Source organism: Orbicella faveolata, unplaced genomic scaffold (assembly GCF_042242905.1).
Source record: "Orbicella faveolata isolate gen_17 unplaced genomic scaffold, um_ofav_v1 contig_46, whole genome shotgun sequence".
NCBI lineage: Eukaryota > Metazoa > Cnidaria > Anthozoa > Scleractinia > Merulinidae > Orbicella > Orbicella faveolata.
The window spans coordinates 32,705,211-32,731,160 of NW_028301576.1; the positions used below are offsets into that span (position 1 = coordinate 32,705,211).

Below are 25,950 nucleotides of genomic sequence, written 5' to 3' on the forward strand. Positions count from 1 at the left end.
ACAACAGAAGATCTAAAGGATGAATTGGATGAAAATCCAGCTTTGGCCTGTACATCAAAGTTACAAAGCTGGCATAAAAGGACCCGAGGTGATTCAATCCATCCCCAATCAGTGATGAATTTAGTTGTGACAAAAATTAAGCCTGATGACAAGAAGTCTGATAAAGCTGTTATGTGTCAACTGTACGAGGCCCGCAAAATAACAAAGCCTGATGTTTCAGAAGAAGAAAGGTTTAAAAAAGCTATTGCAGGAATTAATCCTAAAATTGGAATTGCAACCCTTTCCCCAAATGCATCAAATGAGATGATGAAAACCAAATATGGCAGTAGCCCTGTTGGATCTACAAATAGCTACCAGTTGTCTTATACTGAGGCTAATTTTCCTGTGTATGCCAATATAAGCACTGTTCCAAGGTCTCCTGACATAAATACTGGTATACATAATTATCCACAATTTCCCCTTAAAGACACTCAACCTAGAGTTTATCCAGACACTGTTACTAGTGAGCAGAGAACATTTTTATCTTCTCTTGAGGTTGATGAAGATAAGCTGAACAAAACTGAAATGGAAACAAGAGAGCAGGTAGGCAGTGAGAGATGGAGGGAAGAGAAGAGGTTTAGGTTTACAGCCTCAAGATTTCATTTGATTTCGAGAAGGCAAAGAAACCATGACACGTTTGCTAAACAATTGATCAACCCTGAAGAGTTTACAAGCAGACATACTGCACATGGAAGAAACTATGAGGCAACTGCCACTCACGAGTACCAAAAATTTATGACTGCAAGGAAAACACCAGTAGCACTCCTCAAGTGTGGGCTGGTTATTTCAAAAGAATTGCCTGTCTTAGCTGCCACACCTGATGGAAAAGTGATTGACTTTGGCGGTAGCCAGCCTTTTGGAATTTTAAAAGTAAAATGCCCCTCAACAAAATCTTCTGTGACACCACTGGATGCTTGTGCTGATCCCAAATTCTTCTGTGAATGTGTAGGAGACCAGTGTTGATTAAAAACTAACCATGAGTACTATGCTCAAGTACAGGGCCAATTGGCAATAACTGGTGCTTCTTGGTGTGACTTTGTTGTATATACATTCAAGGGGATGTCGATCCAAAGAATAATATTTGATCAGCAATTCTGGGATAACATTAGTCAAAGTATCAGTGGATATTATTTTCAGCATTTTAATACTTTTGCTCTTGCAGAATTCAAACAGCAAGATAATGATTCCAGCCCAACAAGGGCATAATCTGTGAATAACTGGTTTTCATCTCAATTTACCAAAGGAGATAAATAAGTATAGTTTATATTTCTGCTGGCTATAGTCTCACCCATACCTTTTGTGTACATGAAAAAATGTAGACATCTTGTTATGAAGGGTAGGGCACTATAATTAGCATATCCTTAACCCTTAACCCTGACCAACAGAGGCCTACTACTACTACTACTAACTACAGGATGTATGTAATGTTCAGGATCCCATTAGATGATTACTATGATACAATGGGATCTTGAACATTACATAAATGTGCACATACAGTCCACATCTGATTTACAATGTCAAATAGGCTGAGTGGAACTATACTGTCCCAAATATGGAAGTTCTTAACTTTGTTAATTGCCCTCTCCACATGAATTCTGAGAGAGGCAATTTCTTGTGTTTTTACAACATCCTCAGCAGGCATCTGAACATAACTCCCTAAAAAGGGTTGGATGTTTAAAGACACGCCCACTGGAAGAAGATCTTGGATGGTAAAACCTGTGTCAGCCATGACAGAATCGCTAGCATCAAAAGGAAGGTTGAGGAATCCACTTCTCTCTGTAATTTCTCTGTCAAATATACTACCTGTATAAATTTGACTAATAAAAGAGATATGTCCAGCAGGGGAAATTGCAATCAAGCATTTCAGGGTTGTGTGATTTTTGTATGAACTAAACAACTCACTGTTCACACTCGATTTCAGTGCAATCTATAATAGCCCTTGTATTTGGGTATTTACTCTGAAAGTCTTGAGGCATGGTATCATCTCCCACTTTTCGGGATGGCCATATGTTCAACTGCCCAAACCTCAAATTCATGAAGTTGACCCATGAAATAACAATCCTGCTGACAGTAGATTGAGATACATTGTACAAATGCCCCAGATGGCGCTCTGCAAATCCCTGCCTTAATCTGCACATTACAAGGAAGAATTCCTCTTTAGAGTTCAATGTTCTAGGCCTCCCTGGTCCAACACCAAGTTCAGGTTCTCTTTCATAATATTCAGGGTCGACATAATTTTGAACAGAACGCCAATACGGAATGTTTTCTCCGCTTTCCCCCGGATTTAATTATGTGTATGTTGCCATAAAAGCAGCATACGATGGAAAGCCTGTGTAAAAGGCAATATCTTCATCGGAAATAAACTTATCTAATGAAAAAACTCTGTTCTCCAATTTTGAACACTTCTCTGAAAGGTTAAAAGCATTGGCCCTTACTTTCTCCACCTCGGCTTCTAGTTTCTCATTTTTCGATTTACTGTCTTCGAGTGCACGCTCCATTTCAATCAGCTGTTTTCAAAGATCTTCATAGGACGAGTAGTTCTCAGAAACGCACGATGCATTTTCACTGGTAGTCGACGCTGAATCAGTTTCTAAACAAAGATCGATGTTTGAGTCACTTTGATCCATACTTGCTTGGGCTTCTGGACTTGAAATGGAAACTGTGCTCATGTCAAGCAACGCTCAAGCTTTCACATCCTCTCTGGGTGCTCTAGGTCGTGGTGGTCTCTTCCAAGGCAAGCTCTTCTTCCATGCAAAAACAGATGGAACTGCTCCGTCAACGTATGTTAACCGTCCAATACCTAGGCTCTTCTTAAGGTGTTCGTCCTTGAAGTGAAGGGAATAGACTTTTGTAGAATCTGTTATAGAGAAGTGCTTACCTGTATCTCGTCATATCGCGTGTAGCAATTGTTCCCTGAAGCATTTTTCGGTTGGAATGCTGAAAAATCCAACTTTCTCGCCATTCGGGTCAGTGGTCCCCTTTTGACTACAAAGTGGAACACAGCAATACCGATTCTGTGGCGATTTATTGCTATTCATAGCGAAAACAAGCACTAAGAACAACAACAATTTAAATTACACAACACACGCTCCTGTAAGCTAAATTTTGTTTATCCTCATCCACCTTGCTTTCATGTTCTCGGGCCGAGACTTTCCCAAGTCGTCTGCCATTATGAATTTGGTGTACAATTCCCAAATTTATCGGCTAGACAAGGCTTCAGACTGTAGTCTCAGGAAGCTCCTGCTGTAGTAAAATGGTAATTTCTTTTTTAGGCTCTTGATGAGATTTTATTCCCACTGGGTTTTTAAGTTTTTAAAAAAGACAATTGTATAATAGTGGTCTTTGTAAAATGAGTCCAAGAAGAAAAAGATGAAGAGGTATTTTTTATTGCCTCCTTATGCACAAAATACAATTACAATACAGTAAAGATACAGTACATACAAATATGATACATACTTTATTGCAAATCCCTACAAGGATTTTTCGGTTACAAGACTGCATAACTATCATACTAAAATACAGTTGCCTCCTGATAACTTGAACCCTCACTAACTCAAACCCCCTGCTGACTAATTTCCCTTCAGACCATTTTCTATATAATTTAACCCTTGATAACTCGAACTCCCAATAACTCGAACCTTTTACTATTTCCCCTGAAGGTTTGAGTTATTGGGAGTCGACTGTAACTAAAAAAATAACCAAATAACTAAGGTCCAGTTCAGACGCCGAACTTTTCATGAGCCGAACCTAATACGTCGAATTAAGTACATGAAAAGTTCGGCGTCTGAATCAGTTAAGAACGGCTATTTGAATTGGGACCGGCTCAGCCGTTCTTCCCACCTGGCTCAGCCGGGAATTTCGCCTTTGGAACGGCTTTGATTCAGACGCCGAACTTTTCATGTGCCGAACCTAATGCATAAATTATGATAACGTATTGTAAAAGCAGTTTCTCAAAGAGAGCATGCATCATAAAGCGTGTTTATTACCATCATGGCGACTTGGAGAGCTACACTCGCGGATAACAGCGAAGACATGTGTAGTTCCTGCTTCGCTAACACGAAGTATGTTTGTATTGAATGTCGCATGTCGATCTGTAACAAGTGTTCTATTTTCGAAAACAATGAAGATACTGTTGGCTGGACGGCAGGAAGATCTGTTGGGCATTGTGAACCGTGCTTCAAGGCTAAGAAGTTGCTGGAAGAGAATTGTGATGGCGGAAAACGAAGAATGGCAAATAATGGGCGAGACAAGACCAACAACCCAGAAAAGTACGTGTGGAATTAACTTTTACAACTACCTTGGGTAACAGTTTTATTCCAAGTAATGTTTTATTGAAGGCATTCTATAGATATCCGTGTGGCAGTGTGTGGCAGTTTGCAAGGAAACAGGTTTCCTCGCCCCATTGTCAAGTCGTGCTATTGTAGGAAACAAAGTGAATATTCTATTCCCCGTTCTAAAAGCAAAATGCAACGACAGAGAAATATGCATTCCTCATAATAGCTTTAGTTTTTTTGTTGCCAAATAGTTAGAATATTGCAACTACAATGTGCAAATTGTAATTTTTAATTGTTTTGGCATATTCCAGTAGCTTACAAGAAACTTACAGTCTCTCAAATTCAGAGGAGGAACCATTGGATATAGATAAACAGAAGGACGACCCAGAGGAGAACAAGGATGGTAGTAAGTCAAAGAACAAGCGAAAAAAAGCAGGAAGAAAGCCCAGGTGGTCACAAGAGCTGCTGAATGATTTCATTGATATAATTGTGAGCAGTGATCACTACAAGACAAAGCTGATATTTAGGAATACTAAATTTCAACAGAATGGGGAAATCTATGGGAAAATCCGTGAAGAACTGAAGCAGAGATGTGTCGCAAGGGATGAGAGTTTCTGCTTTACCATTGAGCAACTGAGATCAAAGTTCAAGAAGTGTGTGTCTGAATGTAAGAAAGCTGCTCTTACTATTAAGACTGGAACTGGCATAAAAAGATTCCAAGAAGACAAAAATTTTGGGGCATGGTTTCAGAAGCTTTATGACATAGTCAAAACAAGAGACTCTTGCCAGCCAGAGCAAGCAAGGGAACCATCAGCAACTCAGTTTTGCTGAAATGTCACTAGCACACCAACTTTGGACAGCTCTGAAAGTGAAATGTCATCAGTTGACCAAAGTCAGAATATGTTTGTTCCTGTAAAGCAACCAAAATGAAAAAGCAATCGGGATGACCCAATTTGTGAAGCTATGAAATTGATGAAAACAATAGCAGAAAAAGATCCAACCAAGGAACTTATACGTTTTATGAAAGATGATATAGAGAAAGCACGGGAGCATGAGTTAAGATTGATGCAAATGATGCTTTCATTTCAAAACCAGCAACCACTTCAGGGTCAGAGCCCTGTGTCTGCAGCAGGACATGTGGGTTTTGCCTCACGTGCCTGTAATAGTGATGGTCTCTACTTGCCTTATCCACCAGCTCCTCACCAAATTATTCAAAGTGCTGGTTCCATGTATCAGGGCCCTTCAAATTACCAGTTTGGACCCCTTTCTCCTGCAAATTCTCTGCCAACACCTGTTAATTCTAATTATTCTATTCCAAGCCCTGAATCTGTTGGTGAGGTATCTACTCTTACCAGGGCCGATAGTTCTGTTTACACTCTATGTGATTTACTATTATATAAACAAGGATACATGTAGGAAGTTGAAATTGTATCCTCATATTTGTATCCTTATTATTTCACTTTCTAATCTCTGATTGGTTGCCAGATTGACTGCAAAGAACAAATTATTTTTTTGTTGTTGTTTGATATATATAAATTTTGTGTACAACCGAATACTTACCACTTAACCACACTGTTTGTACACTGTGTTTATACACTCTATAAGAGGGGAAGTAATGTTATAGTTCATGAATATGTTGTGTTAATAAGCTGCTTTATGACAAAGTGAAACAACTCTGTACTGTCTCTTGAGATTACATCGTTATCAATAAGAGTTCTACAGTGAGTACTATAAATCAGTGTAGCTCTTAAGGAGAATGCAATGTATACACAACAATGAGCCCATTTTCTCTCAAAGACAAACATCATTTCTCATAGAAACACTTTAATAGTAACATGTTAAACAACATTGGCACATTATGCTAATAAACAGTTATTTGGAAATGTACATCTTCCATTTCTAACATCACAAAATCCACCCTGGAAACATCTGAAACATTGTCCAAGTTAATGTCTTGCATAATATCAACAAAGGAGCCATACCTGCTTTAAGAAAGGATTTTGCCAGGACAAATAATTATTAATGTCCATGTGATTATCACAGGGATTAAAAGAGTGATCTAAAGTGGTCTAGCAAACAATGCCAGTTTGTTTTTCCAAAAACAATTTGTCAGCAAGGGTATTTTGTATGATATCTGCCTGCTGGCATGAATCTCTGACTTTCTCACAAGGCAGCATTTGAAGTATTTCCCTTATCCGATTCCTATCGCGTTGCTGGTTTGTAACTGGATCTAGTGTTAAGTCTAACTTTTTGCTGAGGGTTTCTCCCCTGTCAATGCACACATTGTGAAGAACCATACAGGCTAGAGTTGCCGTTTTAACTTCTTCTTTACTACTTTCACATTTCCTTAGAAGGACTCGCCATCTTCCTTTCAATTGACCATAACAACCTTCGGTCACCATCCTTGCTCTACTCAACCGATAATTGTAATACCTCTGTTTTGGGGTTAGGACAGCGTTGCTATAGGGTTTCATGAGCCACATTTTAAATGGAAATGCCGAGTCTCCAAGCACTAGTGGTGGCACAAGCACTTCGCCAATTTTCTTCCCAATGTTAGGAATCAGCTCATGTTCTTTTATGTCAGCCCAAAGTTGAGTTGACTGGAGAATAATAGCATCATGTGAGTTTCCTGGAAACCCACAAGTTCCCCACATGAACCTATAGTTCGAATCAACCATCCCCATCATAACAATTGAATAAAAGTTCTTAAAATTATAGTACTCTTTACATGATTGAAGACCTCCTGGTGGGCACTTGATGGGGATGTGACAGCCATCTAATGCGGACCAACAACATGGAAACTGCCAAAGTTCCTCCATGTCCAACATTTTCTTCTTAAACTCTTCCTCTGACTTGGGCATATGTTTGGTCACACACTCTTCCCACAAGTTCTCCACTATTGCCTTTGTCACCTCGTTGACAATTGTACACACTGTAGAAACCCCTAGTCCAGTCATCTCTGCGATTGTGTAATAATAATCACCCCTTGCCAGACGATAAAGGCAAATAGCTAACCGACATTCTGGTGATATCAGTTCTTCGGTCACTGTTACTCTTTGAAGGACATGCCTGATCCGATTTAGGATAAAATGAAAAGTTCCACGTGAAATTCGAAATGTTTTCTTGAAACGTTCTTCAGAATAAGTATTCCAAACGCAGTTAAACCATCCCATGTTTCTCCCAAAGCGACGGCAGGAACGACTATATTCAGATGAAACATTTTCTTGAGACAATAACAAGAGCACAGTGACTAAACAGACATTTACCAGCTGTCGTCTTCTTGTCACCATGTAATGAAATAGGGTCTGCATCCTTTTCCTCCTAATTTTCGCTCTCTCCATCATTGTTCGTAAGAGAAACTCCTTCAATATGGGGCGATTGCCGCGTCTTCTAGCGTCGTCTGCCATGTTTACACTGGCCTGAAAACCGCTGACATTTCAATTTGTTTTGGTTCAAACTGAATTAAGTTCGACATCTGAATCAACAGGCGTACTTTTGTTAATTTGGGTCGGCCTAAATTCAAATAAAGTTCGGCTCATGAAAAGTTTGGCGTCTGAACTGGGCCTAAGGTAATAAATATGCATTAAAAACTTAGTGACATACAATGGGTTGGATTTACTTTTTACAAATTAATAGATTTATCACAAAAAAGTAGGTAAACAATTATTTTCCTAAAAACGATGACAGAGTCTGAAGATCTTATATTATTCCAGAGCCTAGCTACATGGTAGGTGAAGGACCGCTTAATTTTTCCAGCCGCTTTGCGGCATGTTTTTCACGCAAACCTTATCTGCCTACATTTCGGATGGAACCCCCTACTCAAAAAACAAATGACAACCCTGCGGTACTCAGTTTTTAATGTTATGTATTTAAACAGGCTTAGTCATTACAGCAGCAAAACCTTTTGACACTACATGTACAACTTCACTTGACATGTGTAAACAGTGCTGAGTTCACTCACTCACATGGGACATTCCACAAAATAGGGCTAAACTGAGAGATTGTTGTTGTGTTATGTCCTATTAGGACTAAGAGCTAAATAGATCATTATTAGAGGATAAAGTAAATAAACAGTATTCTGCCATACTTTTCCCACTTAAAATTGTAACTACTTGTTATGTCAACCATCTCACTTGTAGCAATTCAACTCCCAGGTACTGACATTTGAAAACAGCATTCCAAGCGAAAGGAGTAAAACTAAGCATAAGACCCAAGTACGCATTGCGGTCCTATTTTTAGAACATTGACATTGTTTTTAAGTGAAAACTTGTTCCTTGGCAACAAACAACCTAAAAACCATATGGTTGAAATGTATCATGAAGGCAATCCAACTGCTGTAAAAAACCACATTGTAGAAAACCTGTCATATGATGATGGCCACATCTGTTGTCTAATTACAACAGATGCTTTTGGAATGGGTGTCAGCTGTAAGAAAGTATGTAAGATTGACCACATGGGCCCTGCAAAAAACCTAGAATGCTATGTGCAAGAAAGTGGGAGAGGAGGAAAAGATGGTATGCCTGCTGTTTGTATTCTGCTCTACAATGGAATACTGTCAAACCACTGTGACCAAGATATAAAAGATTATTGCAAAACAAATCAGTGTAGAAGAAATACCCTGTTTGCACCATTTGGTGAGAGGCCAAAAGATGTCATCCCTAAGCACAATTGTTGTGACAACTGTGCTTTACACTGCTCCTGTGGTTCAGAAGACTGTCAGGATGCATTCATTGTAGAAATGTCAGCAGAGGTAGAACTTCCTGGGCCTTTCAATGTCAAAACAAGACCTGTCAGTTCACAAAACAAAGACTATCTAAAAAATGCACTCAAAAATTTCAGAAAAGAGAAAATCAGTGAACAAACGAACAAACTTGAAAAGTTACATATAGTTAGCTGTCCAAATGTGCCTCTTCAGCTAGGAGACTTCTTCATTGCACAAGTATTGGAAAATTGCCACAAAATTTTTGATGTACAGGATGTTCTCTGTTATGTTGAAGTGTGGCAGAAAGAACATGCAATTGCTATTCTTAACATTATCAGTCAGTGTTTCGGAGATGTTGAACTAGTTGCAGCACTTGACATAGATTTAATGGAAGATGTTGATATTGACATGGACTGGGAAGACCTCAAAGATGATTCATCACTAATGGACATGGCACACAGTCTTAATGAGTACAGTTTTTTAACTGAGAGTGATGAAACATTTACTGTAGCAACAAGCCTTAATAGAACCCCAGTAAAACTAATTTGGTATGACAAGGCTTCAGTGATCTAGTTGCAAGTTCACTACTTGAAAAGTACTAGACACATTAATTTTGTGACATTGATAAAGTGTACCCATGTGGTTGGCAATTGCTAAATAAGTCTGTGCTGCTTCAAACATTGACACTTGCTTTAAAGTGTTTTAACTTTGTGCAAAAAATATGCTTCAGTCAAACATGGATTGGAATGGCTACTCATTTGTTCTTAATACCAAGTTTTCATTAATTGTCATTTGGGGTCATGACTTGTTACTTTTCACAATTAATACCAGGAATGGTCTTATGTAATCTCTTCTACTTAAAATAACATAAAAATCAAGTGTTGGTGAGAAAGTGAAGCACCAAAATGAAACTTAATGACAGCTCTCTTCTGCCTAATAGTAAACATCATACTCTGGGGAAATGTTTTGTATTGCATGAACACTCGATGGCTTCAGAAGTGTAATTATTAAATTTAAACTTTTTTGACCTTGTGATCAACACAAACTAGTATTACCACATCACTCTGTGGTTCTACAGAATACATATGGTTTGGTACCTTGATTTATGGACATATCTAGCATATGAAGGCTGATTTATGTTAATTTTGTTTTATGAAATCATCCACAGGTATGTCTGAGGGGACTCCCATTTTAATAAGGATGAGGGGTGCTCATCCTACCTTTTAGGGGTTAAACAAGTGGTTTTGGTACCTCTCAGTATATTCAGTCCCAAGCAACGCCCATTATCATCCAAATTACACCACGTGGACTGAACCTTTTTCTAGCCAGGCAATGGGGGAGGGGAACCTTTAGGCTGGTGTTTGGCCTCTTTACAGCCAACACCCCTCTCCCAACCTGGCTACTACTGTCAATCACCTAGCCGTGGTAAGTGACGGAATGCAAGTTTGAAACGTAATTAGTAACTGTTTGCGATGCTTCCTGATATTGGATAATGGACTTTCTATTTTATATCATATCATAGGATTACAAGGAAAAATAGAATTACAGAAACCTGATCCATACTCTTCTATTTCTGTTTCTTTTACAAAACACAAAGAGGATATTGTGATAAAAAATTAATTAGAAAATTGAACACAATATAAACATAATGAAGATAATGAAAATTTAGTAAATCAAGAACTCATTAAATAATGCATGTAAAATAAAATGTTATAATAATAAATGGAAATTTTTGTAGCTGTAGTTCGAGTGTCTTCATTCCTCTAACTCATACCAATTATCACATTCCGCAGGAGCAGCCACCAGCCCTTTTAGCGAGCACCCCTCCTTTTGGAAAAAAAATGTAAAAAAGCACACCCCGCCTGAAAACTATACCGTCATCCCCCCTTGGGGTATTAAAAATGTGAAATTAATTAATAACTCTACTGACCGAGTTCGAAGTCCATACTAGAAGTTAACCGATCGATTTCCCCCTTTCATAAGTGTCCCAAGCGAGGAGCGCATGGGACATCTAACGGGGATGCACAATCTAAATGTATAAATTCAAATTGTGAAATGCCAAGGTATGTGCTCCCTTCAATAACAAAAAAACAAGCAGGATGTCTCTGCAGCACATAGTTTGGTAAATATTTTAAGTTTTTATATATGACGCAAGTGAATAGTAATTTTTGCGCTCGCTGATTGGTATTGTAACAGAACTAGACCCCTAATCATATAACAAGATAATGGGATTCAACCTAGTTTTTTTATTTTTCAGAAAAGGCAAGAGCTGGCCAAGTTGACAACCAAAGAGCAATTTATCTTTACTTTAGTGAGACTTAGAAGATATCCAAGTTTGGGAAATGCTATGTGATGTATTTGGCATTTCCACAGGAACTGGAAGAAAAATATTGATAACATGGATTTTATTTCTAGAAAAGGAATCGAGTTTACTTTTACCCTTCTCAACTAAAGAGGAAATGATTGGGGTGTCTAAACCAAATTGCTTCAAAAAGAGGTTCTAAAATAATCTAGGAGCAATAATAAAGTGCACTGAATTCTTTGTTGAAAAATCTTAAGCCACCCAGCCAAAGATCTACCTACAGTCAATAAAAGTCCTCAAACACATTTATCTTCTGATTGATAATACCCAGTGAGCTTGGTAACCTGGCTGAAGCCTTGAAGTTTAAATGAGCAGGCTCCTCATAACATATGTCTTTACCGTTGTACAGAATGATGGGGTGGTCTCTCTGTGTGTTTTCTCTTATTCTAGATTTCTCCAAGTTTAGTAGCATTGTGTTTTTCTTTTATAATTCTAGGAGGTGCATGGCCTTCTTTTTGGGTTTTTAGGGTTCTTTAAGGTTGGATCATTAAATTAAACTCAAGAACTGCAAGAGGTCATGGAAGTGCCCTGGGAATGTTTAGTGTTATCATTTTTCATTACGGAGGACACTATTTTATGGTCTCTACTCCTCACATTGGTTTTCAATTTAGTGCTGATTGTTTTACCTGAACTGTACTATACTGTTTTCTCTCTACACTCTACACTCTACAAAAAGTTTATGAGTTAATGATCTACACCCTACATAGAGTTTATCAGTTCACAAATTATGAGCAAATTTATCAATTCTGTACTCTCTATGCTAGTCGTAGAGCCATACAGTTGCTGTAGGTTTTACAGCTCCTAAAGGATTTAAAGCAGTTTAAGACTCTATCGACCAGCATACCTTGCGCATATTGGAGGAGGTTTTGTGGTCTACTATACCTCCAATTTGTTGTCGTCAATTGTTTTGCTCTTCACTCTTTTCTAATCCAAAGTTGAAGGTCTAGGAGACACTTCATATATGTGGCTGCTGGTTTTTCAGCCTTGGAAAACTTTCCCAGCCAATCAGCTTCTTTCACACACCACTGGTGCATACACTATTACATCACAAACAAATGGAACGATTTGAACACAAGATTTTCAAAGGGAAGTCTAAGAAGTTTCTTTGATGGTGGGATTTCTATTTTGTCATTACATTTATTTCGACAATTTTACAAGATAGGTTGTGCATTTAGTCAGAATCCTGTTTCCATTCCACAAATCTTCAAAAGGAGAGAGGTGAGTGCTGTTGCAGTGCAAAAGGAAATTTTTCAATACAATGAGAAAAAATAATTGCCCATGGTTCGTGGCTCATGGAAGCAGCTGAGCAACAATTTTGTATTCTGTCCACAGTAGCATTTTCCTGCTATGCAAATGGAAGTAACAGTCACCCATGATTATCTTATACTTTTTCAGGATTCTAGGAGCTGAAAGTACCTCAATTCAGCACCTCCAGAAGTCTCCCCGGATGTCTCAATACCTACAACTCGCGTCACAGTCACCAGCTGTTAACTTAGCGCAGGGCAAAAGGCGAGCCACACCCAACACCAAAAGGCAAACAGCGGAGTGGTACCCAAGATGTGGCCCCTAATACTCTGCTGTGGCTGGTTGGGCCAAAAGATTGTGTGGAAGTTAGCATACTGGAACTAGGTAGGCTATTTTGTAATTCTCTTTTGTCAGGAAACTCACTCTGAAGATTAATCAGTAATTTAATAATGATTGAAAAAGTTTACTTAACTGAGAAAATAATTAAACTGGTTCAGAAGGAAAAGAAAACAAACAGCAGTTACAAACATTACAAATAGACAATGCATGGTCTAAAAAACGTAACTGTATTAACTCGATGTTTCGTATTTTACAGCATACATCATAAGAAGTGACGGTTATAACTTTAACAAAATATTATAAATTTAAAACTAAAATGAGGCACTGATGCCAATTAAAAATAAATAACAAAATGGATACTTCAGATAGTTAATACTTCCAGTATAAATTGATGAAGAAACATCTTCTCAATGCCAACATTTTCATTAAGTGAGGGTTGCAATGTAAAATTAAAGAGACCCAATTGATCAGTGACCTAAAACCCTCACTTAATGAAAACATTGGCAATGAGAAGCTGTTTCTTTATTAATTTATACCCCATATGAAAAGGTCAGGGATGCTCATCATCTCACTTATGGGCTTAAATCAAGGATTCTGGTATCACTTAGGGTGTACAGGATGAAACACCACTATTCTTAACTGAAAAAGTATCTTTTAGGGTGTAGTTGAGGAAATAATGGAAAAATCCTCATATTTCTGTTTTTAGGCTCACTTTTTGCAGGTCTTTTGAGTCAGGCCCACTAGCACAGATTCCTTTCCTATCAGCAGCTTGTAATTGAGCCTATTTCATTTTAAGTGGTATCTTTTAGGGGTCAAATAAAGCTAGAGCCACGTCGAGAGGTGTTGGAACAAATTGTTGTCTGTGAAATATGATAAGTTGTTTACTATATTCTTGGTTCTTCCACCTGAACCATTATCTAAGCGACTTAACCTTTACTTGCAATGTCACTTTTAGTCCCAGAAGTATTCATCAAGTAGAAATTTAGGCAATTAATACTAAGGTGAGAGTTTTCGTGCACTAAATTAGGTCATATGCACCTTCACATCCATTCTTGAAGAGTGACACAATATTGTGTGAACAGTCTCGAATTTTGTCGCGTGTTCAATGTTGTGCAAAGGCTGAACAGTTATAAACTTACATGTACCTGTGCTCAAGTACTTGTGTTTCTCCAGTGTATCAATATTATTGACAATCCAATGAAAGTGAGGGAAAATATATCATTTATATCGAGGGAAAACTAATGCTTTGAGTCATGAGGATGGATATTAAAACCTTGAATTCAATGCGACAGTGGCAGCAGGGTTTTCCGACTTTCCAAAGTAAGCGTGAATAATACAGAGCTCTGGTAAATTAGAATGAGGATTGATACCGTAATTTATTTACTAGTTGTAAATTCTGACTTAAATGTGAGGTTAAACTGAGCTAGAAATAACGGGTTTCCATTGAGATATTTGTTTCTGTCAGATTGCAAGTTGTCCCGGAGGTTGTTGATAACACACAGCAATCGAGGCTGTGTTTATACTAAGTTGAAATACATCAACGGATGCACAATTTTCACCAAAAATGCTGCCATCAATACGACTTAAATGCTGTATTGTTTAATTTCTTGACATATGCGACATTTTAGGATATAATATTCAGGACAACTTTTCACGCTTCAATTTATCAACACGCTTTTATTAAGGAAAACGTTGATTGACAACTAATACCTTCTTAGCCATATTTTGGTAAGCAAAGGGAACACAAACGCTTCATTCTGAATTTTAGCTTTTGATTTACTGTTGGCAGACTTTTTAAGTTCACAATCATACTGATTGGGTCTATTTTGTGCTAAAGAAGTCCTACTTCAACTAATTGAGTTCAAATTTGGTGACCTGTTTCATCCTACTTCTTGACTGGATGGTAAATACTTATTCAGTACAATGAAGTCAACTTAACCCTTTGGTGACAACAGCCCCGAAATGTTGTGCCATGTGGCATGATGATGTATTTCTTATTAAAATGCTCTTTTAACGTTACGTCATTGTTTTTACACTAAAAATAAACTATGGATGTAGTCAATCAAAAAGAATCCATTGTGGAATCCATAGATCTCATTGGCTAGTTGAAATTCACTTTAAGCATATGCGGTGTGACAAGCAAGGTTCTATTCACAATGACATCTTCGAACAAGCGTCCATGCATGACTTTCACAGCTGAAGCAGCAGTTGAAATTTGTGCCTGAGATGGCAGTGATGCGGAAAGAGATCTTGACAGTAACACTGGTGGAATTTCGAGTGGAGAAGAGTTTGATTTAGACCAAGAACTCGAAGGAAATCATGGTTCAGAGAGAGAATGGAGGTAAGCAATTGTGTAAACAACATGATGAAATAGGAGTGCATTGTAATTTAGCCTTTACTTAGCCTGAATTTTGCACTTTCCCCCCATCGTTTTGTGAAAAACAGAATTACAAGTCTTTAGTAAACTAAAATGATGGAAATGGAAGCTTTCTGGACCTGTTTTATTCATTTCTTTCCATAATTTTGGGTGCCATACGATCAGATGATTTTTTTCACGCCGTGCGTAACTTGAACCTTCACACGTGTTCACAAGAAGAAAGACGGAAAGAAATATCATGGTTATGTTGTTATTCTTTAGCATTTTCTAGTGCTCGAAGAATTTGCAAATAATATTTTCTTCCTCTTATGGAATTGACACATAATATTCCTTTTACTTGTTTCATTTGTACATGGACAAAACCTTGGAATGTTGTTGGAATGTTTCATGAATAGCAGAAAAATCTTGGGCTTGATTGAGTTATTTATTGTAATTCTGTTTTTTACTTCATTGCTAGCAGTGTACAAACAACGCTATATGTATTTTATCGAGCACTAAAGAGTAAACATAATAAGATTTTGAATGAGGAAGCTTTTTGTTTGATTTATTTATCATCAGTAATGATCTCTCCAGTTTGAGACCTTTGATCAAAGGACAACATTGTAAGATCTAAATAGCAAATTTTAGCTCTCCTGATTTGTTTTTGTTTTTGGTGCAACAATGGCTTATTAGCTGCTGAACCTTTCATTTTATGTTAGTGTTACAGTTTTGTCCCTTACAAATTCTCTAAAACTCATTTCACATATTTTTTCTTTCCAGCAAGCATGATTCAGAGATGGATGCTATGATTTCTGATAGTGACTCAAGTGAGCAGTCTGAAGATGAGGTAAGTGACTCTGATGTGTCCACAGAGGAACAAGAAAGACCGCCAGGAAGAGGTAGGAGACAACCTCAGCAGAGGCCAGTAAGTGGTAGGGGAAGAGGTGATCCTGCCCTTGCACCTGCAGTTCCACCTTCACCGACAAGTAGAAGTTACGAGGATTCTGATACACCAAATCAGATTCCCCCATTTACCCCAAGGAGACCACCTGGATTGCATCTGAATATGCCAGCACTAAGAGGTGCAATGGCAAGGGCTGTAGGTTTTTTCAGGCTTTTCTTTACAGCAGAGCTTGTAAGAACCATCTGTACCCATACAAATAGCTATGGATGGAGGGGCCATTGGTGACAAACCCTCCTATGGTGACAAGGAAGGTGCCTGGGTTGAAACTTCTTCTGAGGAAATGGAAAAATTGATTGCCCTCATTTATACTGTGGCCTGTTACATGTTAGCTCATTTCACCAATATTGGAGCACAAAACCTTTATACCATGGGTTGTGGGCATGGTGTATTATGTCCCAAGACCAATTCAAGGCACTTATGGCAATGCTTCAGTTGTTGATCCAGATGAAGATGAGGAAGAGAAATTGAGAAAGGTGCGTAGCTTTTTAGAGTTTTTCAAGCAAAAATGCAAGGATCTCTACCAACCTTTTCAACATGTGGCTGTTGATGAGAGATTGGTAAAATCAGAACATTGGTCTGGAATTCAGCAGTATACAAAAAACAAACCAACAAAGTGGGGCAAAAAGCTGTGGGTTTTGGCAGATAGTTTGAATGGATACATCTGTGACTTTGATGGATACATAGGGAGAAATGCACAACAGGAGGTAAGTCCTAATGGGTTACAGTATGACGTAGTCATGAAACTTGTTGCTCCTCTGAGGAACCAGGGATCTCATTTGTACTTTGATAACTTTTATACTTCTGTGAAGCTTGTGAAAAATCTGTTTCAAGTTTTGATTCCAGCCACAGGTACAGCTGCTGAGAACAGGGGGGATTCCCTGAGACAATGAAGCATGAGGTGGGAAAGAGAGGGAGTCTGCCTTGCTCAGCAGTGGAAGGACAACCGACCAGTCACAGTTCTTTCTTCAATTGACAATGCCAAAGATTTTGTAATGGTTGCTAGAAAAGAGAAAGTGGGCAATGTGTGGAGAAATATCAATGTAAAACAGCCTAAAGCAATTGAACATTATAATAACTATATGAATGCCGTTGACCATTCAGATCAAATTCTTCCAAAGAACTGTGCTCTTCGAAAGTGTATGAGGTGGTGGAAAACATTGTTTAACCAGATCATCGACATAGATATTGTCAACAGTTACATTCTGTTTCAACTTCATCCTATAGAGCACCCTGACAACGAAGCACTCAAGCGTCCTCGAAAGTTTGCAATTGCAGAGTATCGAGAGGAACTTGTGAGAGATCTAGCAGGCTTGAATGAATACGGAAAAAGAACCTGGGGAGTTTGTTACTGTGCATATACTAAAGTTTACTGACACTAAGAGGAACTGTGAAGTTTGTTATAACATAATTGCTTCAATTTGATGCTTAGTTCTTGCAGATTCAGAAAATATATGGTTTTGCTTGGTTTAGCTCAGTAAGTTTTGAGATAATGTAACCCAAATCCTTAGTACCCCGAAATGCCAAAATTTAGGTGTAACACAGCCTCAAGAAAACAAGTCATTGCGAATTCTGCAATGGAAGATCTGAACAAGAGATTCAAAGAGGACAAGGGATTTAAACCAACAACGATGGGAGCAGGCAAGAATTCAGTCGTCAGGTGCACAAACTCCTTGTTTTGTGGAAGAACAGGCGTGGGAAAGGGATGATGACCAACAATCAGAAAAACAAGATTAGGTAAGAGTAAGAAATTTTCGGGCAAAAAGTATTGTGATTCCCTGATTGAAATCTTGCAAATGTGTAAGCTACTGCCATTTCCTTCCATTTAAGGACCACCACAAAGTTAATAAGAACTGGGCTGTGCACTGCTCAGATTGGGGTTGAGAGAGACCCTTGACTGGAAGGGTATTAAACGTGAATAAAAACAGTATAAAATTAGGCTGGCTAATTAGTGGATAAAGGGGAACTTGGAAAGACTGAAAAAGGGCAGGAAAGCACCAAACACCAGAGATACCCTAATTGTGAAAATAGTGGAGAAATGAAACAATAAAGAAACTTCAAGAGAAATACAATAATAAAGAGAAAGCCAAATAAGATAAATATTTTTTGTCTTGTTTAATCAAACTGAAGCTTTTGCTTTAGGCTGACACTTTGAAGTTGTGCTGTTCCACAAAATAACAGGTTTCATCGGATATTCATTATATGCTGGAAATAAAGCTGCACTTCAGTGTTACTTAATAAGTATAATTTCACTGATAATTTGTGCTCATTGAGTACCAGATAGCAATTGAGTTATTGTCTTGTTATTGATCTTTAGTAACCTAACTACTGGTTTTACTTTAAGAGTATAATTTGTAATCATTGGGTAGGAGATGGCGATTGAGTTAATTTTAAGTGCAACTTTCAATCTTAAGCCAAGCTGTCGATGTTAAGTAACTAACCACTGGATTTACTTGAAAAGTACCATTTGAACTGATTTAGTAGCATCCCAACAGCAGCATAGACAAAAATTCGCTATTATGAACTATCATATTCTTGAGGACAAATTTTAGCAGTGAGTTTTATGCTTTCAGCCATTCCAAGAACATTTTGATCAACAATGTTCTTTCATGCCAAGATTATCAAGTACAAAGTATCAGTGATAACAAAGAGAGACATCAGGCTATAGAATATGACAACTTGTTTACCATATTCTTTGTACTCCACCCAAAAACGATTATTTAGACGGCTTGTCCATTACTTGCAATGCCACTTTTTATCCAACAGGTATTTCACCAAGTGGAAATTTGGGCAATACTAACGTCTAAGAGTCATGGACATTTTTGGACACAGAAAAATGTAACAGAATGCCTTCATGTGCATTCCCGAAGAATGAAGTGTTAAATATTACTTGAACAGTTTTGAATTTTGTTGTATGCTATGTGCTCACATAATGCAAACACTGAATGATTACCTACATGAGCCTGTGATCGAGTACTTGCGCCTCTCCAATGTATCAATATTAACAACAATCCAACTAAGTGAGGGGAAATATATTATTGACCTCAAGGGAAACAGAACACACTAGTGACAACCTGGAAGTCACTATCACCTGGGACCCAGATGAGCAATGTGCTCTCATGCCACCCCAAAGCACAGCAGCCTTCACTACAGCAGAGGGGAAACAGCCTTTTCCTTGCTTCATGTCCACTACAGCCATCTTGGAGGAACCAAGGCATTTGTAGCTGTCCTGGGGTTTGCACGACCAATAGGCTCGAGCATAGGGACAAAACACCTGCAATTCCCAACAACGTAGGCAATGCAGCCAGCCCACTCCAACCACAGCCAACAAAACTGAAAAACTCTTTAGGATCTTGACTACAGTGAAATCTCAAATGACTACACAACAAACATGACGCATTGTTTTCTGTACAATATTTCATGTCTTTAGCAGCTTGACAGACAGATCATATAATGGTAAAACTTGTCATGTCACTTAAGATGTTTACTTGCCCATGTTCTGCTTTGTTCTTCTTATTATTTCTGTTAGGATAGTGATCCTGACAGGGCACCCCTAAAGCCAATTGGTCAGGGCTTTTGGGCCAAGCACATACAACAAGTCAAAATAGGACTGCAGAATTTGAGGTCTTCCTTGCAATCTTACATATGGATTTCTAAGACTCCTGGTCATGCAATCCCACAGGTGAGTACTTCCTGGGAACATCACAGTGGCCACCTGTATTTCGAATTAAGCTGTTTCCAGCCTGCTGACTGGGGACGTTGCCACTGCCATCTCCGGAGGGATGGTATAGGGCCTGGGTCTACTTGAAGCAGTGCTCATCCTAGCATGAACAAGCTCCATCAAGTATGGTGGAGATCACAAAAAGCCAGCCTGCTTGGTTCCATAAGATTCTTCAAACTCCTCAATGTTGTTCCGGACTTCTTGAGTTGTCAAAGGGAATTTTACAAAGCGGTCTTTCAAATTAAAAATGGCTTGCTCAAACTCGCTGCAAACATTTTTCGCTGTTGACTTTTCAAGGCCAAATTGCAATCCACAACTTCTATAGCCGTTACCTGTCGCTAATCGCCAGAGTGGAAGACCAACCCTTTCCTCCATGCTGACCAGAACTCTAAACCTCTTATGCTGCTTCTGTTAGTCCACCCTCATAAGGCCGTATAAGTACTCAAAAGTTTCCTGCATCACTCTAACATGCTCCTTTCAACGAAAATTCAGCAATGGATTTGCCAACAAGCTACAAAAGCAGTATTGTGGACGTGGCCAAGACCAAGCTCTTCATCTTCGATGCGCATTTTGTTGATTCATTTGGCTTAGAAACATCAACATAATCTGTCGTTGGTTTTTTCATCTCATTTGAAATTCTTCCTCCACCACGAGAAAGTGATAAGCTTGGTGAAGTTGCAAGGCCTGCTGTCTTTGCAGTAAGAAAAATAAAAGCCAGACAAGAAAAGCAATTTGATCTTTCAAGGCTGCATGATGTACACTACTACATGCATGGGTTGAGGATTGGTGCACTCACGCACATTTTTTTGGCGCACTCGCGCACATGCTTGGATACTTGCTGCGTGGTTTGATTGACAGTTTTGTTGCTTGAAGTATACTTAGAATTCTAAGTATGAACCATCACAATCATTAGTAAACATGTGATCTCAAGTCTACTTGAGCTCATGGCATACTTAAGGTCTACTTACAATGCTAGTATGAACATACCCATTGAATTCAAACTTTATCATTCAATCATTAAATCACATTGCATGCAACTTCCAATTCTTAGTGATTTTTTAAATTAGAAGCTACATATGATGTAGACTAGAGGTCAAGCAGAGAGAAGACTCAAGCAATTTCCTTTGTGTCTCTTGCTAGTTGGTTCATTGTTGAGTTCCACTACAATTGATTACTGTGTAGGATTCACAGTACTCCTAAAAATAAACAAGATTTGAATAAACCAACCTGTCATTATAGTTTAAGCATGCTAATTTACTACTCTTCAACAAGTACCTTTTCTTGTAACTTGATTGTATCTCCTTTAATCATGACTTATGGACAAATGCAAAACTTTTTTTGCATAAAAGTACAGTAGCAATTAGTATTCAGGGCTTGGTTCAGACTTGCCTTTGTGGATGTCAGTGGGGAAGGAGCAAGATCAAAACTTTGAGCCTACATTTGGCTACTAGATGATGCCAAGGACTAGTAAGTTAAAAAGTTAAGATTGAGCACTGTTAAACAGAAAGAAATGGAAGAAACTCAAACTAAGCAATTTAAATGTGTAAACAGGAATATCATCACTTGGCTGAAGGGACCGGATCAGAGTATTCCCATCTTGCACCTTCAATCTCAAGTGAAGCCACAAGCCATCTTGTTGTTCATACACTTCATCAATGATCTTTGATCTATGATATTAGAGGGGTTCTTTCATTCTTGTTTCTTGATTTCTCAAACTGCACATTCCTTGGGATAGAAGAGCAAAGAAGTAAGGAACAGACAGAAGACCACCACAAGATAAGAACATATTTCAAAACTATCGTGGCTCCATTTACCTCAAAACAGCAAAACCAAAACATAAAAGAACAATTAACAGAAGTGGCTGTGATGGAGGGTAGTGACATCTTCAGTGTTAAAATTGTTGAAGCATGGCACTGCATAGTAGTTATCATAAATTATATTTCCAGCCACATTAGTCTGTAAAGACAATTCTCCGCCAACAATTTAAAAAAATTCTTATCATTGGATATAGGTCTTTTAGTTCCTGCTGGAAGGTTAGCAAAGGCAGCACACATATTCTTGAAAGCATTTGAGAATTTGGTTCCAAATTTTGGTTCCATCCATCCATGGTTTGACCAAGAAACAGCCTATTGCCGACTTGCATATCATAGACTCAAAGTCTAGCCAGTCAGCAACTCTTATGATTAATGAAACTTGCACACGCTCTCTGTGGTCTCGATTGAAAAGACTCTAGTAAACCAAGAGGTCTGTACAGGCGAGTTTTGCCGCTTTTTTGTCCTCTTTGATTGCTTTTGCCAATCTATTTTGATTACTTCTATTTGAGGAGGCATCCATCAAGGTCATGAGCATTCTATAGGCTCGAAGTAGGCATATACATCACTTCAATCGACCAGATTAGGTCAATTCATGGTTTCAGAGAAATATTGATAACACCTTATGTCATATGGGGCGCCGTTTGTAAATTTATTATTTAGACCGAATTTATGCCATTTCCCCCTTATTTATAAATAATTGGGAATGCCACAAAATTTGTTCATAAATAAGACACAAGAACTTGTCCGTTGATATGTAAATAATTATTTTAGGTACGTCCTGATTTATAAATAATCTTTTACCATAGAGTTATTATATATAAATAACAAACTAAACAACTTCAATTATTTATAAATCAGGACATCTCTAAAATAGTTATTTACATATCATAAAGTTTGTAAATCCCATTATTTATAAATAAATTACTTCGCCGGGAGTGTAAATTCATTGTTTAGAAATAATAAATTTCACCTCGCCGAGTGTAAATTTATTATTTATAAATAATGAACTTTACTGAGTGTGTAAATTCATTATTTACAAATAATGAATTTCACCTCGCCGAGTGTAAATTTATTATTTATAAATAATGAACTTCACTGAGTGTGTAAATTCATTATTTAGAAATAATGAATTTCACCTCACCGACTGTAAATTTACTATTTATAAATAATGAACTTCTCTGAGTGTGTAATTTCATTATTTAGAAATAATGAAGTTTCATCTCGCCGACTGTAAATTTATTATTTAGAAATAATGAATTTAACCGTGTGTGTAAATTCATTATTTAGAAATTCATTGTTTAGAGATAATGAAGTTTCATCTTGCCGAGGGTAAATTTATTACTTAGAAATAATGAACTTCATTGAGTATGTAAATTCATTATTTAGAAATAATGAAAGTATAAATGGCTGACCCAGCGTCTCTTGCCCGATCAATTTCGGAGGCTGTTTCTATTTCTAAATAATGAATTTACATACTCAGTGAAGTTCATTATTTAGAAGTAATAAATTTACACTCGGCGAGATGAAACTTCATTATTTGTAAATAGTGAATTTACACACACGGTTAAATTCATTATTTCTAAATAATAAATTTACACTCGGCGAGGTGAAACTTCATTATTTCTAAATAATGAATTTACACACTCAGTGAAGTTCATTATTTATAAATAATAAATTTACACTCGGCGAGGTGACATTTATTATTTCTAAATAATGAATTTACACACTCAGTGAAGTTCATTATTTATAAATAATAAATTTACACTCGGCGAGGTGAAATTCATTATTTCTAAATAATGAATTTACACACTTAGTGAAGTTCATTATCTATAAATAATTAATTTACACTCCCGGCGAAGTAGTTTATTTATAAATAATGGGATTTACAAACTTTATGATATGTAAATAACTATTTTAGAGATGACCTGATTTATAAATAATTGAAGTTGTTTAGTTTGTTATTTATATATAATAACTCTATGGTAAAAGATTATTTATAAATCAGGACGTACCTAAAATAATTATTTACATATCAACGGACAAGTTCTTGTGTCTTATTTATAAACAAATTTTGTGGCATTTCCAATTATTTATAAATAAGGGGAAAATGGCATAAATTCGGTCTAAATAATAAATTTACAAACGGCGCCCCATAATGTCATGGAGATCCATGTACTTACATACACAAATATTGAAATGGTACCAAATACTGACAGCCTTTCAGTAAACAAGTTGCCAGAGGTGGCTACCTTGGAAAACAATGTTGAGTAATGTTTTAACTATAGCAAACGCTATCAAGGGTGAATTAATTGCTCATAAATATTTTTATGACAAAGAGCCATTTGCTCACCGAAACAGGCTATTGTCCAATTGCAATGTGACATTGTCTGTTGCTCAGGCACTGCTTTTGAGAAGATCTGCTGTAATATCGACATTGTCTGAGAAGTTCTCATGATCTCCTTGATCTATTACTGTTAAAATAGGGTGAGTTAAGTTGTATTCCAAAGTGTTCTTGGCGGTTAATTATTCTGGTAAAGCCAAACCAATTCCACTTCTTGAAGGGGCATTTCTGTTATTTTGAAGGTCTTCTCCTGTGGCTTCTGTCACATGGAAGATTGAAAGATGTTTTGCTAATGTTTTTGAGGCGATTTCAGGGCATCTGCTATGATTTTTCAACATCGTTCGACAAGTTCTCACTATCTGTTTGAATTTTTATGGCTGTGAAAATAAGGTGAGTTATGTTAGTCATAGACTCTACATCCAACTTTATTTTAGATGTTTTGGATTGGAACCCTTTCACTAAATCTTTACTCTCGTGTTGACATTTACAGTTATTGCAACTTTAACTTATGTTAATGTTTTGGTGAAACATTGGACTTTTATTGCCTGTAAAATGCATTATACTGATTTTTGGGGGCATGTCTTACACCTGCAGTTCTCTCAACTTATGGTCACAGTGAAACTTTTCAAATATTCTAGTTATCTTAATAGAGACATTGTTCCTTGTTCAAGTTATGTTTATAGTGACTCTTCACATTTTCAAATTATATTAGAAACATTTTTCCACCTATTAATGAAAAAAAAAATGCTTGCAAGGTATACTTTACTCTTCCATTAGGTTATTGTTGTTATGTTCATTTCCACAACTTTGTACCTTTCAATAAATCTTGTTATGCTCTCAGTCTCCCAAGCAATTATGTGATTTATGCCTTCACCAGCAACCCAATCATATCTCAAGTAGCACAGTTATGACAACTTATGGCAAAATATCTATAAACTTAAACATGAATGTACAGTCGAACCTCGAGTTACCACCACCTCTTGTGAGAGACCACCTCTCCTCAGCGACTAGTTTTCCAGAATACCAAAAGTTTCCAAGTCAAATCTGTATAATTATTTTGAACATCTTGGAAGCAACCACTTCTCACAAGTGACCATCATCACTTTTAGGGCAAAAAGATTGAAATTTTCCTTTGCTTTTAACCTCTCATTAGCGACCACTTGACAGATAATACAGTGGAAATTGGATTAAATGGTGTTGTAACATTATCGCATTTGTAAGTAGTACAAGAGATGGAAATTACTCAACGGAAAGTAGATGTTTTCTGGAAAGTGACTTTTCACATGAATAAACATTTAAAACATGGGGTAAATCTCTGCAGTTACCATATGGTAATGAGGCAGAATTTTGGCCCAATATGGTCAAGTCTAACGAAACGAGTCAAGGCTATACTGCAAGACAATAATCATTATCCCTCATCCTTCATCAATAACTCCAAAAGATCGTTGTCAAAACTCCCCACCAATCTGCCATTCAATGGTTTGTGGTGCTACCCTATGTGCGGGGATTAGTCAAATCTTAAGGCAACGGCACATCAAAGTTGCATTCAACCCACTGAGACCTGTGAACAGTTTGTTCCCACGACCGAAAGCCCAGGAAAAGGTCAACCCGCCACAATCTAGTACCATGTACAAAATCAGTTGCACCAACTGCAGTTTTGTATACTACGCTCAAACTGAACGATCACGACGCCGGGATGTCAATAGAGGATTCGCAATCTGGAAATGACCACATCGCTGTCCCAGAAAGTCTGCAGGTCTTTGGCATGCGCATAAGTTTCATGCTATGTTTTTTGA

General features: G+C 37.6%; 2 protein-coding genes, 1 long non-coding RNA gene and 2 pseudogenes across 3 annotated transcripts in view; 3 read left to right on the forward strand and 2 right to left on the reverse strand.

Moving 5' to 3' along the window:
- The window catches only part of LOC149099813 (uncharacterized), a 45,657-nt gene that overhangs the window by 11,936 nt on the left and 7,771 nt on the right, over nucleotides 1-25,950 (reverse strand). The window lies entirely within an intron of this gene.
- Nucleotides 115-1,245, forward strand: LOC149099814 (uncharacterized; annotated as a pseudogene).
- LOC110045217 (uncharacterized) lies at nucleotides 4,030-5,729 on the forward strand (annotated as a pseudogene).
- LOC110045244 (uncharacterized) lies at nucleotides 5,818-8,342 on the reverse strand. The gene has a single exon (XM_020750840.2). It carries the CDS (start codon nucleotides 7,718-7,720, stop codon nucleotides 6,383-6,385), a length of 1,338 nt encoding a protein of 445 aa, XP_020606499.2. The 5' UTR covers nucleotides 7,721-8,342; the 3' UTR covers nucleotides 5,818-6,382.
- LOC149099815 (uncharacterized) lies at nucleotides 7,994-9,588 on the forward strand. Its single transcript, XM_089277962.1, has 2 exons — nucleotides 7,994-8,040; nucleotides 8,529-9,588. The coding sequence occupies exons 1-2, from the start codon at nucleotides 7,994-7,996 to the stop codon at nucleotides 9,586-9,588; spliced, it is 1,107 nt and encodes a 368-aa protein (XP_089134088.1).